General features: G+C 42.3%; 1 protein-coding gene across 36 annotated transcripts in view; it reads right to left on the reverse strand.

The window, feature by feature from the left end:
* tjp1a (tight junction protein 1a) overlaps window positions 1-17,022 on the reverse strand; it is a 128,705-nt gene that overhangs the window by 28,131 nt on the left and 83,552 nt on the right. For 18 of the 36 annotated variants that reach the window (XM_085759671.1, XM_085759628.1, XM_085759558.1 and 15 more), the window contains 10 exons: window positions 11,409-11,465; window positions 10,177-10,301; window positions 9,435-9,537; window positions 8,844-9,171; window positions 8,286-8,389; window positions 7,162-7,330; window positions 6,428-6,563; window positions 1,632-1,771; window positions 801-906; window positions 50-200 (listed from right to left, as the gene is read on the reverse strand). In XM_085759671.1, coding sequence (XP_085615797.1) covers window positions 50-200; window positions 801-906; window positions 1,632-1,771; window positions 6,428-6,563; window positions 7,162-7,330; window positions 8,286-8,389; window positions 8,844-9,171; window positions 9,435-9,537; window positions 10,177-10,301; window positions 11,409-11,465 — 1,419 coding nt within the window. Of the gene's footprint in view, window positions 1-49; window positions 201-800; window positions 907-1,631; window positions 1,772-6,427; window positions 6,564-7,161; window positions 7,331-8,285; window positions 8,393-8,843; window positions 9,172-9,434; window positions 9,538-10,176; window positions 10,302-11,408; window positions 11,466-17,022 lie in introns of all 36 variants that reach the window. The other 18 variants (XM_085759662.1, XM_085759611.1, XM_085759549.1 and 15 more) reach the window with 1 other exon arrangement.

Consider the following 17,022-nt stretch of genomic DNA (forward strand, 5'->3'; position numbering starts at 1 on the left):
ACATATTTGAGTTAACGGTCATGTTGCTTAAGTGACGAGTGTGGCGTACCCTGAGAATCTGGTCTCCCTCCTCCAGCCCCTCCTTGGCTGCAGGACTGTCCTCTAAAACTCCTGCCACAAAAATTCCCACGTCGTTCCCGCCCGCTAACCGCAGACCGACACTCTCTCCCTTCTTGAACTTGACCAGCTTCATGCTCGGCCTGCAAAGGGAGAAAACACGAGTGGACAGACAGAAGTGAGCGAAAAAGGTCAACAAATCATGGCTGTAAAAACAGTCGGTCTGAGAGACACAAAACACAGGCGGCTACTCAAGCAGGCAGCGTGTGGTGTAACAACAGAGTCAGAACAGAACGAAAGCTGCCCACAGCCTCTGACCTGATCTGAACTAAACATTTGAAACCTTGTGCGTGTATGGCAGCAGGTGGGTTCTTCCTGCGACTGAATAAAACATTAAGGGCTCCAGTCTGCCCCTAAATGGGGATGTTTGAGACAGTGCAAGTGAATTTTTCATCTACTTGAAACTAATTTGCTGGGTTTTTTTTTAAATACTGGTGAAACGTGGATGAGGCGACTCAAGGAATCTGGTATCTGCCATTACAGGTGTCAGGCCAATGTGTGTGAGGAAATGTGAATATTTGCTTTGCAGGTCGATTTACAGTGTGCGCCTCTAAATTTTCTGCTTGCACTCCTCAGTTTCTAAATTAGGGGCAACTGTGCTCCTAGTAAATTAATCTGGAGCCCTGGACATTTAATTCACACATTTAACATGAATAATATGAGGTTACTGAGATTAACTGTACCTGAGGATGCTGTCGTCGTGAGCGGCGCTAGGCACAGGAGCATCAGAGGGGCTGACGGGCAGGTCCACGTCAGGCTGACCCGGCTGTGCATAGACTGGTTTTGGTTCTGTCGCAAATACAAACAGAGGACGGAGACGTAAGAAAACCTGTGCACAATCTGTGATTTTTTTGTATTTGTGCACATTGATCAACATATCAGTGGTTGATGACTAATATTTTCATCCGTTTTCCCTGGGGCAGGTTGGTAAAAGTTAATGTTCTGTGAAAGAATGCAGTTCAACAACATGTGCAAATACATTACAGAAATTATAATATATTAAAACAGTGTGTGTGTGTGTGTGTGTGTGTGGAGGCAGCGCCAAAGATGAGATGGTTTGACTGATTTGCTTTAAGCGATATCTTAATTTCATGTGTAAAAATATGAAACCTTTACTAAGACATGCCAATTAGATATCACACCATAAACAACAGCTTCTTAAGAGCATTATGCCTTATTATTAACAGTATTTTATTATTAGTAGTATGTTGTTTGTCTTCTGTCTGTTGTGTCTGTGATGCCTGCTGCAAATCCTATTTCCTCCGGGATCATCAATAAAGCTGAACTGAAATGAACTGAACTGAACTTGCATGTTTTTTTTCACATGCCTGTATAAGAGATTGAATTTACTGATCCCTGACTCAGTGTCTGAACGTTTAAATCTAATAGTCACAGCTCTGCAGGATGCGTCGCTGTATTACTGGCTATGAGAAGCAGAAGTGTAACACATGGTTGAAGCCACACTGATCCTTAATGACGGTGGGTGGCGGCGGCGGTGGCGGCGGGTTCTGTACCAGGCAGCGGAGGTAACTGTTTGTCATCTCTGGAGCTGGCCTGGTCGCTGGCCTGTGACAAGACGCCGTCGTCAGAGCTTTTGACTGGTGTGGACATGGCCCCTGGTTTGGATATGCGCTCCTCATCTCGACTTCGATGGCTGAAATAAATAAATAATGAATACAAATTTACACATGGCAATTCAGTACAAGTGGACCGTCATCAATCTTATACACAATGACAGCTTAAGGGATTCATTCATCAATGTGTCAGCGTTAAATGATCGCCGCAGCTTCTCTGATTTCAGAGCGCATAGGAAGGACCTTGTGTGCTCTGTACGTGTAGTTTTGTCCTGAGTTGACATCACCAGGAAAATGCCACACTAAAATGGGCCATAGCACGACATAGAAACTTAAGACGGATGTGTGGGCGTGTCAAAAAAAAACTGCTGCAAATTCAGATCTTTCCTCCTTTTTCCACCTTGTTTTAGGTTTTGTGTCCGTGCAGAATGAATATTTTGACTTCCAAGTGACATTTTTTTCTCAGAGATTAATATAAACTCGCCCATTTTATTGACCAAACGTTAACCTTTCCAATAAAAGCACAGAGGCAGAGAAAGGAAAGAAAAGAAGAAAAGAAAAAGCCTCCCAACATAAACTCTGGAGATAGGATAGTTTTCAGTCCAAGTTCCTGTTTAACCTGGATAAAATAAACAAGGTAAAACCCTGTGTGAATGTGAATGTGAGTGTGTCTTGTAGGCTCTGTCTAACAGAGTAGAAAGGGCTCTGCATCTTAAAACAATGGTTGAATTCCAGTGTGATCACATGACTGGCTGCTGGCACCGTGCTTGAGCTCTGAAGCTTTTGTAGAAGAATGTGAAGGTGCAGACTGTGCCACTGGCTCAGACCAGACAACTTCTCCCATTGCCCATTCTTTCAACTCTTGGCTCATGCTGTAATGAAAATGTAGTGGAGGGGGAGAAATGAAATGCATGAAAAACATGTACAGGTCTGACCTGTTAGCTCTGCAGCCGTTGAACTTATTTACAGTGTTTACCACCACAGACTTGGCCTTTTCTAGGTCACTGAATTTGTCCAGCCGCTACAATTCAGTTTTACATATGAATCCGATCTGGGCACATCCATGTGTCAGCACAATCAGCGTCACACAGAGACCTATAAGGGAGTTAGTTGGGAGGGAAGGAGGGTAAATGAGAGCTGCAGCAGCCCCGCGGATAAATAACAGAATTGTAAAGGGAGTGAAAGAGAGAGAGAGACAGTGTGTGCATGTGTGTGTGTGCATGTGTGTAATGGACGGATGAGAAAGAGAGTGTGACACAGGGGGAAAAGAGAGAGGGAGAAAGAGAGAGAGAGAGGAGTGGAGCAAGAGCGAGGGACCGAAAACGAGAGAGGGAGAGAGAGAGAGGGAGAGTGTTGTGGCCTAAATCTGCTGCTCCTTGCTGCAGAATGGTGCTAAAAAAAGGCTTCAGTCTGACAAACACCATTTGACAGAAGCCTTTGTTCAATCCCCCCCCCCCCACTTCGCTTAAGACATTCGTACAGGTGCAGGCGAAAGAGCCCACGTCAGAGAAAAGTGAAGGAGAAACAAAATAGATGTGGATTGCACATAGCACAGACATCAACAAATGATGAGAAAAAGAAAAAAAAAATGTTGCAGCCACATTTGAAATATCTAAAACGCAAAACATCCCCGTTCTTAAAATCACAAATATTAATAAAGCTGACCTGATATTTACTGCTCAAAACAAACAGCTAACTCTATCACTCCACTTTTCTAACTACTGTTGAAAAATAATGAAACAAATTATTAAAAAAAGAAGAAAAAAAACATTTAAAAAAACAAATACTCACATATATGTATCTGGAAGTTGAACCATGATGTTCATTAAGAGGATTTTAAGCTCAATTCCTTGAAAGACGATACACACACAGAGCCTTGTGCCTACACACAAAGTGTACTCATGGTCACTGAGGGGACACTTTGGATGAAAAGCATTTTTTTTTTTTTTGGGATGATCTGTTGTATTCAGAAACATTGGGACAGTGTTGTGTCCTGGGGGAAAGAATGCCTCTAAGCCCTGCAGCCAATCAGGTTAAGCGAACCATCTGGCTTGGGGCAAAGCTCTGTGGGAAGTGTGTCAAATTCCTTTTTCCCCTCCTAAACTGGGAGATAGTAACAAGATTCCCTGAAATCACGGCGCAGTGAGTCAGACTGTTATTTCCTCAGCTACTTTCTAAACCACAACCACGTGTGAAGCAGGTGCAGCTTCATCTTGTGACAAATTTGCACGCCTATCAGATAAACCGGCCATGCACAATGTCTAAAAGGTTAGTAGATAATAATAAAAATGACCAAACTTTTGGTTTCCTTTGGTTTTAAGGATAAAAGAGGGGGAAGAGGGAATGGAGCAATGAAAAATATCAACAGTGTGTGTTTGTCCTGAGCATTTTGCAGACAGATGCATTCACTTACATTGGGAGAAATCTGTGCAACAGTGACCCTGCTCTCATCCTGCATTGAGACAAGTGTTGTTACTCCTCTGTTGAACAAAATCTACCATCTAGGGATGTCACGATTACTTGTTTTCACAATTAAATCGCGGTATTAAATGTCATAATTATTTAATCGCAAAAGTTCCTAAATATCGGCAGATCAGCACAACACGCACAGAGCGAAAAAACAAAGTTACATGAGTGTCTGATATGAATCATCACCTGCGGGATAAGCACTAGACTTAGTACGCCACAGTAAAAGTAAATACAAAGTAAGTGGGTTAAATTATGTTTATGTCAATTTACCTAACGTAACACTGAATTGGTAGGAATTTAAATGTTAGCGCATCGTTTGTAAAAAACAAAAACAAAACAATTACAAAAAACTTAAAACATTTGAATACCTCAAACATGTCCTCCGAAGGATTAATAATTGGTCCTTTATATGATTAGTAATGATTTGATTTTACACATTCGTAGTGTTAATTTCTTGATAATTTCTCTGACAATAATCGTACCAAGAAAATCTATAATCGTGACATCCCTACTACCATCTAATGATACGACAGTGCTAACTAAGAAGCCAAAAACTCCTAACTAGCAGCAGCAGCAGAAGCAGCAGCAACCTGAACTATCAACCTGCAGCTAAGTGAGCAGTCTGTGCAGATCAAGTGAAGGGTTTAAGAGCTACACTTGAGTTTTGTTCTCATGCTCCAGTAAGACGTTGTGCCATTTCAAATGGAGTCCATCATAAACAGCGCATTTATTTAGGCCTCTGTCTCGCCAAGATCACAGAGGCTTGAAGGAAAACTGAATTTCATTAACAAATACTTTGAAAATGACTTCCTTCTGAAATAGCACATCGACTTTGGGCCTTCTGTGCAGCTTCAACTTCTCTGGTGTTTCATTGTTTTGCGTGTGCAACTCAAAGTCCAGATTATAAACATGGTGAAACAGAGGTCCGATTACATTCGACTCGATCCAGAACAAGTGCTTGAGGGCAAGCATGGATTTTGGCCCCTGATTCAACCAGCAGCAGCAGCAGCAGCAGCAGCAGCCCCCTACTTCACAGTATTACAGAGCTATTTACTGTGAACTATTTAGAGAAGCAAGCAGCACAGAAACCCTGTGTCTTTTCTTGGGGGCAGACTTAACACTGGTCTGGAGCCTGTTTCACTCCCCGGTCCTGTTTCATCAACTGTCTGCAGGAGCCTGTCATCTTGTCCCCATTTACACAAGATCAGTATCTGGTTGTTGCCAGGTAAGGTTACGCTGCCCACGCTCCACACCGATTCAGAGGAAGATTTATGTCTTTCCTTTTTCGCTCTCTTTTGCCACTTATGTATTTGCCAGCTGCAAAAAAAAAAAAAAAAAAAAAGCAATGCAACCTCTAAACTATACACTGCAAAAACTCAAAATCTTTCCAAGAATATTTGTTCATTATTATTTCTTGTCAAAATGTCCAATTTCTAGTCAAAACTAATCTCTTTCCACTTAAAATAAGACTCATTGCCTAAAACTTAACTTGTTTTTAGATAATTTTCACTTGTTTCAAACAAATTTTCACTTGAAAAAAGGTAGGAAAATCTTTTGTGCTTGTAATAAGAAGGAAAAACTTGCTCCACTATCAGATTTTTCTACTTATTTCAAGTGAAAATATGCTTGAAAGAAGTAAAAGATGTCTAAAATCAAGCTACTTTTTACGCGATGAGTCTTATTTTAAGTATGATGAGATTTGTTTTGACTAGAAATAAGACAAATATTCTTGATAATATATTGAGTTTTTGCAGTGTGTGAAGGATAACTTACTGAAAGCTCCAACTGGAGGTTAAGAAAAACAGGAGAATAATGAAGGAAGATGGACGTTAAAATTAACTGAAAGAATTGCATTAGGTTCAATTTGCGTTATAAATAGAGAGCGGTGGTGACAACGGTAAAACTAGCTCTGCGTGATTGTATTATACTTTTCAAAACAAGCCCTCGGTCCAGCAGGAGATGAATCAATCCCTCCTCGTTTCCCTTGGACTCACCCTGAGCAGCATTACCCTAACACAGCGATGGCTCCGGAGGGACCCTGATGCTTTATGCATGCTACGTCTTTATCCATTGATTTATACATTAGTGAAGCAAGGTGCTTACTCAACATCTACTAACCTGTGGGTGTGAAAATGATTTATGAAGTTGGGAGTGGTGGGAGTATGGATGTATGACTGCGGGCTGCGTGACAGCTGTGTGTGCCCGTCCTGTCCCATGTTCGTTTGTGTGTATGTGTGTGTGTGTGTTCATGTGTGTGCTGAGCTCACCTGCCATTGCTGATCTGCCGAGGCGAGTGACGGAGAAGGTCCGACGGTTCGGCCCTGTCAGGCGAACGTGATCGACTGCCTCTCCCGTGGGATCGATTGGAATGGTCCGATGTCAGTGAATGTATTTCTGAAATGTCTGTGCAATGCACATTAAATATGTATTAGCAATTAATCAATAACATCAATCAGCGTAGGGTTAACAACATATCCCCAAGATATCCCTAAGTGTTTTGAAGGTTTTGTAATCTTTGTGATGATAATTGTCTTGCCGATGAGTTCCACATTTTGTTTGAGTGCAAGAACACATTTCAGAGAAAAATATCTGCCAAAGTATTATGTTAGTCGGCCATCTGTGCTTAAAGGAATAGTTCAACATTTTGGCAAATTGGCCCATTGCCATAATCCCTATAGTCTTAGCAGACTGGAGTTGTTGGATTGTGTATTTGATGAGTTTGATGAGGGAAACCAAGAAATCCCATTAGCCTCCGTAGCGTAGCTCTGAGCAGCTCGCGGCTCTGCTCTGCCGTTCTAAAAATAGCTTGCACCGACAATTAAAGGTAACGAACCTACTGCTATGACTATAGCGATTATGGCAATGCTACATTTGATTATTGATGTTGTCTAATGTTTGTGCTCCATGCCATGTGCGTGTTCCTGAGCTAAATAAAAAAAGTGAACAGTTACAGTTTGAGCGATCAAATCTTAGCTGTATCCACGTGTGTGTGTCGTCTCACCATCTCTGTCGGAGTTGTTGGCCGATGGGATACTGTCGTCGAGGTCGGGGATGTTGAGCAGCGTGGCTCGCTCGTCTCTCTGCACCACCATCTTTAACTTGCCCTTTGATCTCTCAATCAGCTTCTTGGCATCTATCAATGATAGATTCTCCGTAACTGTGCCATTGATCTGGGGAGGAAGAGGAGAAGCCGGTCAGCTCAAGAGCACTTCCAATAAGGGACTGAGCTATTAAAGAATGATTTTAAGTGACATCTGTATCTGACATCTATTCAATGTGATTTGTCTTATTTTTGTCATGAACATGTTTTTAAATTGACTTGTTGGATCAGATAACTGATATCTATTATACTGTATGTGATATGTAATGTTTTTGTAATACTTTGTAGTATGCAGACCCCAGGAAAAATGCTAAAGGGGATCTGAAAAAAGAATAAAGAGCTCAATAGACAGGTCGTCATCAATGCAGAGTTTTTGCCATTAAATTAAAGGACCATCACAAGGCAAAGAGGAATTACAAGCTGCCTAGTTCTGCTTCAACTGAACAATAATTATGCCACAAATAAAAAGAAGGCTATAAAAAGTTCAGAAATGTGTAATATAATTAGTCTCACAACACACAAAGAGCCCACAGAAGCTCTATTACATTATATCCATTGTATAAAGCAAAAACTCAATTAGCTCCATTCAAGTATGAATTCTATTAGTGTTTGTCCTGCAATCACATTTCAACCAGAAAACGTCTCAGCCTCTCTTCAGAACTATTGATACAATAAATTAGATTTTGAATGAGTCTCTTTAACGTGAAGCAGGATTTTTTTTTTTTGTTGTTTCCCTCCTCCGAGACTGAGTGGATAAAAATTCAGAGGAATAAAAGGAATGTGTGGCATTCCTGCTGCTGAGCCTGCATACTAATGATCTGTGACCTCACTCTGTGAGACGCAGATTACCCCGGCAGACTACTGAACTTTTTCAGTGAAACGACGGCCCGATCCCACCTCCAGCCGTTTTCTTTCTCACATTCCTCTCGTTTGCATCTATTCTTAAATTCTTTTTGTCAGTTTACGTCTCCATTACTGTGATTTTGCCACTTTAAATACCCCAGTCGTGCTTCTCTCTCTCTTACCTTAAGTACAACATCTCCCTCTTGGATGTTTCCATCCCTGGCTGCGAGACTTTCGGGAGAAATATCCTTCACAAAGATGTGGCTGGCCAGTCGGAGTCCGTATTCTGCTTTCAGAGACGATAAAAATAAAAGGAGTAATATTAGCGGAAACCCTCAGCCTTGATTTCTGGAGAAGCTGTGATGTGGAGAACATGCACATTAGGGCTGCAACTAACGATTATTTTCATTATCGATTAATCTGTCGGTTATTTTAACGATTAATCGATTAGTTGTTTGGTCAATAAAATGTTGAAAAATGTTGAAAAATGCCAATCAGTGTTTCTCAAACCACAAGATGACATCCTCAAATGTCTTGTTTTGTCCACAAACCAAAGAGAGACTCAGTTTATTGTCATAAAGGAACAAATTAACCAGAAAAATTCACTTTTAAGAAGCTGAAATCAGATCATTTAGACTTTTTTTTCTTAAAAAACAACTCAAACCGATTATTCGATTATCAAAAGAAAAAGTTGCAGCTCTAACGCACATCATCATCGTCATCATCTTTGTGTTGCCCACCTTCATTTTTGCGGGACTTGACGAGGGTGACCTTGGCAGGCCTGGGTGGAGCGGACGAGGCTTGTGATCGGCGGTCGGAGCGCGGTGAGACGCTCCTCTCCCGCGAGGCACTGTGATCCCGCCTGCCGCTGTTGCTGCGCTCACGTTCATGACGCCTGCCGGTGCCCGTGCCTCCGCTCGCTCCTCCGTAGGCACTTTGGCCACCACGGCCGCCGTGGGGCTCGTAGCCATCCTCTTCGTCGCTGTCCTCTTCCTCGTGCTCCGACATGGTCTCCCTGTCTCCTGGCCGCGAAACAGGGATCTGTACTTTCCTTTTCCTGCGGATAGTCTTTGGAAACGAGACAAAAGTTTTTGATGTTAAAAGCTAAAAACGTTTTAAACACACGACAAAGCGGTTGAGAATTAAGACATAAGACTGTTTATTAATCTCACACATACTTGTAACAGTAGCATTTGTAACATACAAGGTATAAACGTAGGAGAATATGCAAATATAGAGATAAAAAAGCAATGTAAGACAAACAGATAATTATGTAACCAAATGTTTCATGAATATATACAGTTATTATGTGTTGTATGTGTTGAACTCACTATCTTTGCATTCTTGCCACTCTTGCGGAGTTGCTGCACAGCGTAGGCATGCTCTACGTTGTCCATAGAGACAGCATTGACCATGACCACGCGATCATTTTCTCTGGAAAAATACAACAAAAAAAAAAAAAACAGTGCATAAATAGATTAAGAGATCTTTCAGTCTATTTAAATGTACCATCCCAGGTGGCTCATTTTTGGCAAAATTTTGGCAAAATTATAAAAATCTGAGTATATCTGGTAAGTATGAGACAGTAATCAATGACATAAGTGATTTGACATATCAATGACTAAATTTGGTCATCTGTGTGAGGAGCAGGGGCCAAACTCTGTCCTACTAATCAAATTAGTCTCAGACAACTTTGGTTGGATGGCCCGTCTGTCAGTCAAACTACCAAATCATGCAACCGCCATTTACGTTTATGGGACATGTTTGTGTCGCGGACTCGTGGTGCCACAGAGACGAGAGCTGTGACACCAGGTGCGAGGCTCTGATCGCAGGTTTGGTTTCCAGCAACGGTGTGTACGGCAGAGAGCCTCCACTCTCTGTCTAACAAGTTACAAGTAATGTGCCATTGCCTGCCGCCTGGGATGGAAACTTTAATGCAGAAAAGTAATTAATGAGTAATTCTGAGGTCAGGCCAGTTGTTACTGCAAAATGTTTGTATTTCATTATCATACCGTGAAAGATTGAACCTGATAATAAAACATAAAAGTTATAAACACATGGTCAAACACTCACTGTAGCAGTCCCTCTGCTGGACCTCCTTTCAACACATCAGATATCACAATGGACGTCTCTCCACTCTGGAAGTGAGGGTTGTCTCGTCCACCTGAGATGGCGATGCCAAACCCAAATCCTGGGGCCTGTACACACACACAGAAACACACAGAAACACAAGACACAAGACTCACTGATGTGGCATGAATGGAAAGATCCATCAGAGTTAAGTCTCAGGGTGCTGTAATTGAAATTAGACCAAATTGGACTCTCTGCAATCTAATTAACTATAAAACTGTGATTTGAGTAATGTAATATGTTCTGTGCAGTGAAGTGAAGTGAGGCTTTGAAAGTTGTGCAAAACAACAACAAAAAATGTGCATTTGAAAGTTAGTTTGCCAGTTTTCCAAGAGCTTTTTTTTCATGTAAGGTTTTTAAAGAACTGCTGTTTTCGCCCGTTGGCAAAATCAGCACCAAGGGAACAACAAGCAGCCGTGTGATGTAAATGGCTTACATCTTACAACTACAACAACACTGGAGAGCCGCTCGGCCACACTGGGCCACTCCATCAGCCTCGATAAAGCCACTACTAATTAGATTACAGCAAAGCAAGGCCAGTCTAGACAGGTACTCTATGAAATCCCACAGCGGCACAACAACAGCATCAAATAAGTGCAGTTTACTGTCTTAAAGCTTAAAAGTGCATTCAGGAATAAATTCAGCATGCGATAGGAGAATGAGTAGAGTAATCTCTCTGTGGGAGAATATGGCTTTGAATAGTTAAGACAGTGAACTGGTGGTGGTGATGATGATGATGATTGTGCCAGAGGGGATAGTCGGTGATATCCTCAGACCTGACAAAACGCACGCGGCCCCTAAAAAACTATCCTCCTCTCCCTCCTTCCTTGGAGGAGCATGCGTTGCCAACAGGAAGGAAGTGAAATGAAGTAGTAAGGAAGTGGACGCTGATGTCTGTCTTCCTTAGCATTGTTTCCTGCCATCTGGGTTCCCTGACTATTGTTTCATTACCACACATCCTGCTGCCACAGCTGGCCGAACTCAGTACAGAGGCAGGAGAGAGATGGATGAGCAGAGGACAGTGGAGAAGAACAGTGACGAGAGAGACAGAGAGAGCGAAGAAAACAACGAAAATACAACAAGATTAGAGAGCACCGGAGACGAACAGAGACGGGGGGAAGAAAGACAAAAAAAACAGAGAGGGAAGAGTGGATTAAAGAGTTGTAAACACTTACCCTGTGAAGGGTCACTGTGTGCTGTTCCCATATGACCGTTTCCTCCATCGCTGCACTCTGTAACACAAGAGAGAGAGGATGAGTTTTCAGCTCAGAGTGAGGTACATGTGTGCGGTATCAATCTCAAAACAATCATCAATGGATTTACAATATAAGATTTTTTTTAGATATGTATTGATGTAAAGTGTGTCCAAGCAAATTTTCTATCAGTACGATAGAGAGTAATTTAGATCCAACCTTTATTCCCACACTGTAGTACAGCCTACCCATGGCCTGATACATAAGTTTAGTGATGGGGCCATTCAATAATATTATGTATTCTTCTTCTATGTTAAAGGGATAGCTCAACATTTTGGCAAATTGGCCCATTGCCATAATCCCTATAGTTTTAGCAGTAGGTTCGTTACCTTTATTTGTCAGTGCAAGGCGGAGCAGAGCCGCGAGCTACGCTACAGAGGTTTATGGGATTTCTTGGTTTCCCTCATCAAACTCAGCAAATACATAATCCAAAACCTCCAAAACGCTCTCATGGAGAAGTTGTGACCTACACATTCACCACGCTATGAGAAAATAACGTAACGTCACGAGTTGTTTTCGAGGCAAATGCCTCCGTAGCGTAGCTCTGAGCAGCTTGCGGCTCTGCTCCGCCGTTCTAAAAATAGCTTGCACCGACAATTAAAGGTAATAAACCTACTCCTAAAACTATAGGGATTATGGCAATGGGCCAATTTGCCAAAATGTTGAACTATCCCTTTAAATATATCATGAAATTCTACCAACGGACATTTGCTTGGACACACTTTATGGTTTTTATCTGTTTTTGAGGCAACATTTGAGCTGTGTGCAGTAAAAACTTAAATGACTTGCATAAAATGTAATAAAAACTCTGCAAACAAAAAATTGCTTTCATGTATTTTTAGGATAAGAGCACCGCCGGTCTTAAACCTACACGTAGACACAGTGTTTCCACAGATCCTACTCAGCTGCAGCAGGCAGCGTGGAGCCAGGTAGACTCTTTCTGGCTGATTTGCATGACTAATTCCTTGAGTCGCACTCGCAAAAAGTGTAACATATGAAAAGATTATGAATGACAGCAGCAACCCATGAGTAAACACAGCTGGCAGAGCCCGAACCGAGGCTCCGGAGACTATAAAGAGAGTAAACACTCCTATATTATTATCATTATTCCTGCCTGGGTCATCTGAGAGAGCTAAGAAGCCAAGAAGGTATTTAGCTGCTCCTCTGACCTGCCACGCTGGATTAAACCGTTGCTAGGCAGGCATCTTTCGCTTACACCACAGAAAACAGTGTGAAACTCCAAGAATGTGAGACTGTTACTATAATCAGAGCAGACAGACGCTCCCGAATTTGTGTCTCAAACCACATAGACTGCTTTAAATTACAGATTTAGTCCCTCCCTCTCCTCCCCTTTCCTCCTCTCCTCTCCCTCCAGCTGATGAAGCAACACTGTTGTCCTGTGTGTTGGAGCCTGCAGGGAGTGATGGTACAGCAGCTGTCTGTAGCCGAGTTGCTGAGCACACAGTCTAACGTGGCAGGAGAGAGAGAGAGAGACAGAGAGATATAAACACCATCACACGTGGCTGGGTGCTTATTTGCAACACCTTCTGTAATCAGCCTTTTTAAAATAACATACCGTATCATCTGCGCACCCTATCATCGTGATAATCTCGCTCCCTCGCCCCCATAATCATCTCCTAATCCTCCGAACCATCTCACCCGTCATTTCAAACATCATCATGGTCATTATTACATACTGTCATCACCTTCCCTTATCCTAAATACACTGTTGTTTACACAAAGGTCCGAAGTGCAGAGTGGCCGAGTGCGTGAGAGGACGAGACGGAGCAGCAGCAGCAGCAGCAGCCACCTGATGTTTGTTATGTCCAGACACATCAGACTGTACGTATGCTTAAGTAAACACACACAAATGGAGGATTGATACTGGATGTAGTTGAGATAAAGAATCAATATGGTTCAGATTTTATTTCAAATGAAACATTGCTCAAATATAAATATGCATTTATTTACTTTACTATATATAAAATGTTTGTATTTTGGACTCCTGATCAAACAAATTGGTATAATATCCACATTAGGAGTGAGTTTGAGCCACTAAATTACAGTATTTAACTGTCACAGTAAATGTCCACAATGCTATGTAGCCTACGGTGATAAGTGTCTATTGTATTACTGTACGTTTGCTGAAGAAAACATACACAAATGGAGGATCGATACTGGAAATTAAGTGAGCTAAAGAATCAATATAATTCAGATTTTACTTGTGGTATATTCAACTGAAACATTTCTCAAATATAAATATGCATTTATTTACTTTACTATAGGGAGACAATATAAAATGTTTGTATTTTGGACTCCTGATCAGACAAATTGATATAATATCCACATTAGGAGTGCGTTTGAGCCACTAACTTAGAGTATTTAATAGGCCTGGGCAATTAATCAAATTTTAATCGTGATTCTGATTTTGGTTCTCAAAACGTAATAGTTGATAATCGAATATCAATGATCATTTTTGTCATTTTATTCTGAAATTCAGTCTTTCTACCCACATGTGTCAGTTAATTAACAAAAGCAAATGTAGTGACTCATTGCAGGCTGGTTAGTTAGTTACTTAGCTCCTCTGGCCTGTTGTTGCTGGTCAATTAAACATGCAGGTTGCAATACCTCCCATCCCTCAAGCAAAAATACCCCCCCACCCCCCTAAATGTACGTACATAATCATCTAATTAATTGTTATTTTAATATTGACCATAATAATCGTGATAATGGTTTTTGCCATAATCATCATAATCATCATCAGCTCTAGTATTTAACCGTCACAGTAAATGTGCACGACGTTACAGCAGCCTTACAGATAATTGCGGGGTCACGCTCTCTGAATGCACATCGAGCGGTCGCACAGCGCTACCTGTTATTCCCGTGCTGCGTTCACTGTCGGCCTCCTGATCTGGGTTTTTGTCATTCACTCTCTTCCCTTTCACTCCTCCGCTGCCCCGTGCGACAATGAATCGCTCGGCCTTCACCTCCAGAATACACAGTTAACCCTTTGACCCTAATTTCCATGGCAGCCCTGTGTGGATGTTATTTATGTCCATAATTGCCGCGGAGGGCTCGGGTGCCCTCTCCCCCACCACCACCCCCCACCCCCCTCTCTCCCCCCTCCCCTGTCTGCCCGTACGACTCCCACAGTAATGCCACTATTGTGTGAAGGGACCTGACCCATTTAACCGCGGCTCCCCCCGACATTCCCAAACACATCCATTCCCTCTAAAGTGTTTTGTGATATATTCATCCATCCGTTCATCCATTCATTCATCCAACAGTCCAGGCAGGCAGACAGAGAGAGAGAGAGAGAGAGAGAGAGGGGCTACGCCATGAGAAACAACACCGCGCTGGGGTCATGTGACCAGGCGGTCATGCAGGCAGGTGGCCTTGTCCTTGAACTGTGAGGGCTGAGAGGAGGAGGAAGGCTGAGCTCACATGTACAGTACCCAGGGACAGGGGACATAAACGTGTAGCAGATAAGATGTGAGGGAGGACTTGATCATTTTTATAGAGTTTAATACTTTAAAAAAAAAGGAGATTCTGAGCAAAAACACATTTTTCTCAATCATGCTCTGAAAGCTGATAAGTCAAACACACCCACACCTACACACCCACACACAGACGTTAGTGACCATAAGCCGTGCTGCTCACGCTAGGGAGGGAGGCCTTGCGTACACATGAGCCACAAGGGCGTGGCCACGCTTGCACCAGCAAGAGGCAATAGGTCAAACTCTCTGTGCATGAGTCATCAGAGAGAGTGGAGACTTCCAGATTAGTAGCCTGGCTTTAATTAAATTTCTATTTAACATTTGAGTGGGCACACCGTATGAAAGAAAGCCATTTATTTTCTGTCCAGTAAACAGCAACAACTGCAGCATGGCAGCTCCACTTTACAGTAAAAAGAGAGAGCGTTCACAGTTTGATTTGGTTTTAATACATTAAATAGGCTGTGTGCAGTGTTTTCACTGGTGCAAAAATGTGAGAAGCAAAATCCCTGCTCATGAGAGTTGCACAATGTTTGTGTGGATTAGTCAGGAATAAAGTAAATGTGCATGTGCAGAGAAATAAAACAGGCAAGTGAAAAAACGTAGGTAAACCGGTGACAGCTAAGACGGCTGAGGAGAGAGAAGCATTCAGAGTGTTTACTCCAGGGACCGCAGCTCTGTCTCTCAGATGAGATTATTATAGTAATTAATCACTGCAATGTGAAGTGATGATTAACAGGCTGGCTGATTGAGTGTGAGATATGAGCAGGGGAGAAAGTAGACAGCAGGAGAGTGTGAGCTTGAGGAAAACTGAGAAAAGGACATTTGAAAAGAACTCGCCTTAGCAAAACCGAGTTGCATAACCGCACGGCGGGCAGACGCCTGCAGATTTATCAGGAGACGTCTGAACATTAAACATTTCCTTTTTGACTGGGTGAATTGTCAGAGGTGATATTATATGATACACGATGGGATGTGGTGGGAGGCCCATGCGGACTCATCTTTCATAATTTCATCTATTTTCTGTGCAGCAAAGAGATCTCGACGCCAGCTGTAGTTCAGTGTCAAAGGTAATTTGGTTATCTCACGGATTTTGTTACCGGAACATTTTAGATCGTGCAAAAGCAAAGATCACATAACAAGTCGGGGGCCAAAACAAACACCAACACAACTGCGTCTCGTTTTTCTGGAGTGAAACGATAATATAAATACTGACGGGAACAAAGGATGAGGTTTATCTCTGAAGTCACAGAGTTGTGTGAAACAATGGCGCCCTTGATGTTGCACAAACTGACGGCAGCCTAGTGTATTTTATACATCCATATTAGTCAGAGTTGAGCTCTGGCCAGCAAAGGGCCCAGGGCTGGAAAACAAAGAGCACCCATCAAACCATATACATGTGTACTTGTCCATGCTCACATCATGCACACAAAAACAGACACACACACACATGATCTAACACTATAGGGCTCTCTTTGTTCAAGCTGCAGCCGGCCCGGCCCGGCTTGGCCCACCACAACACACAGTCCAGTTCTGATGATAACAGTTCTCGCTCGGGCTCTTCAAAGAGACTGAGACTAATCCAGTTCTTTGGGGGCATTCTGATGAACTGACTGGAAAAATTAGTGCTGAAGCAAGACAATAATAACCAGCTGTAGAGAGATATGATAAGTAGGGAGTCTCAGTCTGGTCAACCACGCGTTGAGTCTTTGACGCATACCTCTCACTCTACATATTCATCAAACCTGCTCATGCTTCCTTTGGATCTACACAAACTGAGCACACACACAGTGCAAACATCTGTGGTGCATTGTTTTCACTCATCCACTCTGTGACCAAATGATAAGTCAGCTGACGAGCATCACTGAACCTTTTGGGAGGAGAGAAACCACAAATATGTTCTGCAGCTTAAAGCAGCGAAGAGAAGGTGAAAACATCCCCCGATTATCTGTTGTTGTTTTTTTGATCCAATAGAGTTACTTTGATTAATTTGATAAGGAAACTATAAAAGCAGCAGGTGACAGTGAGGTCATCCTATGAAT

Source organism: Trachurus japonicus, chromosome 3 (genome assembly GCF_045865225.1).
Source record: "Trachurus japonicus isolate A0001 chromosome 3, Traja_1.0".
Lineage (NCBI taxonomy): Eukaryota > Metazoa > Chordata > Actinopteri > Carangiformes > Carangidae > Trachurus > Trachurus japonicus.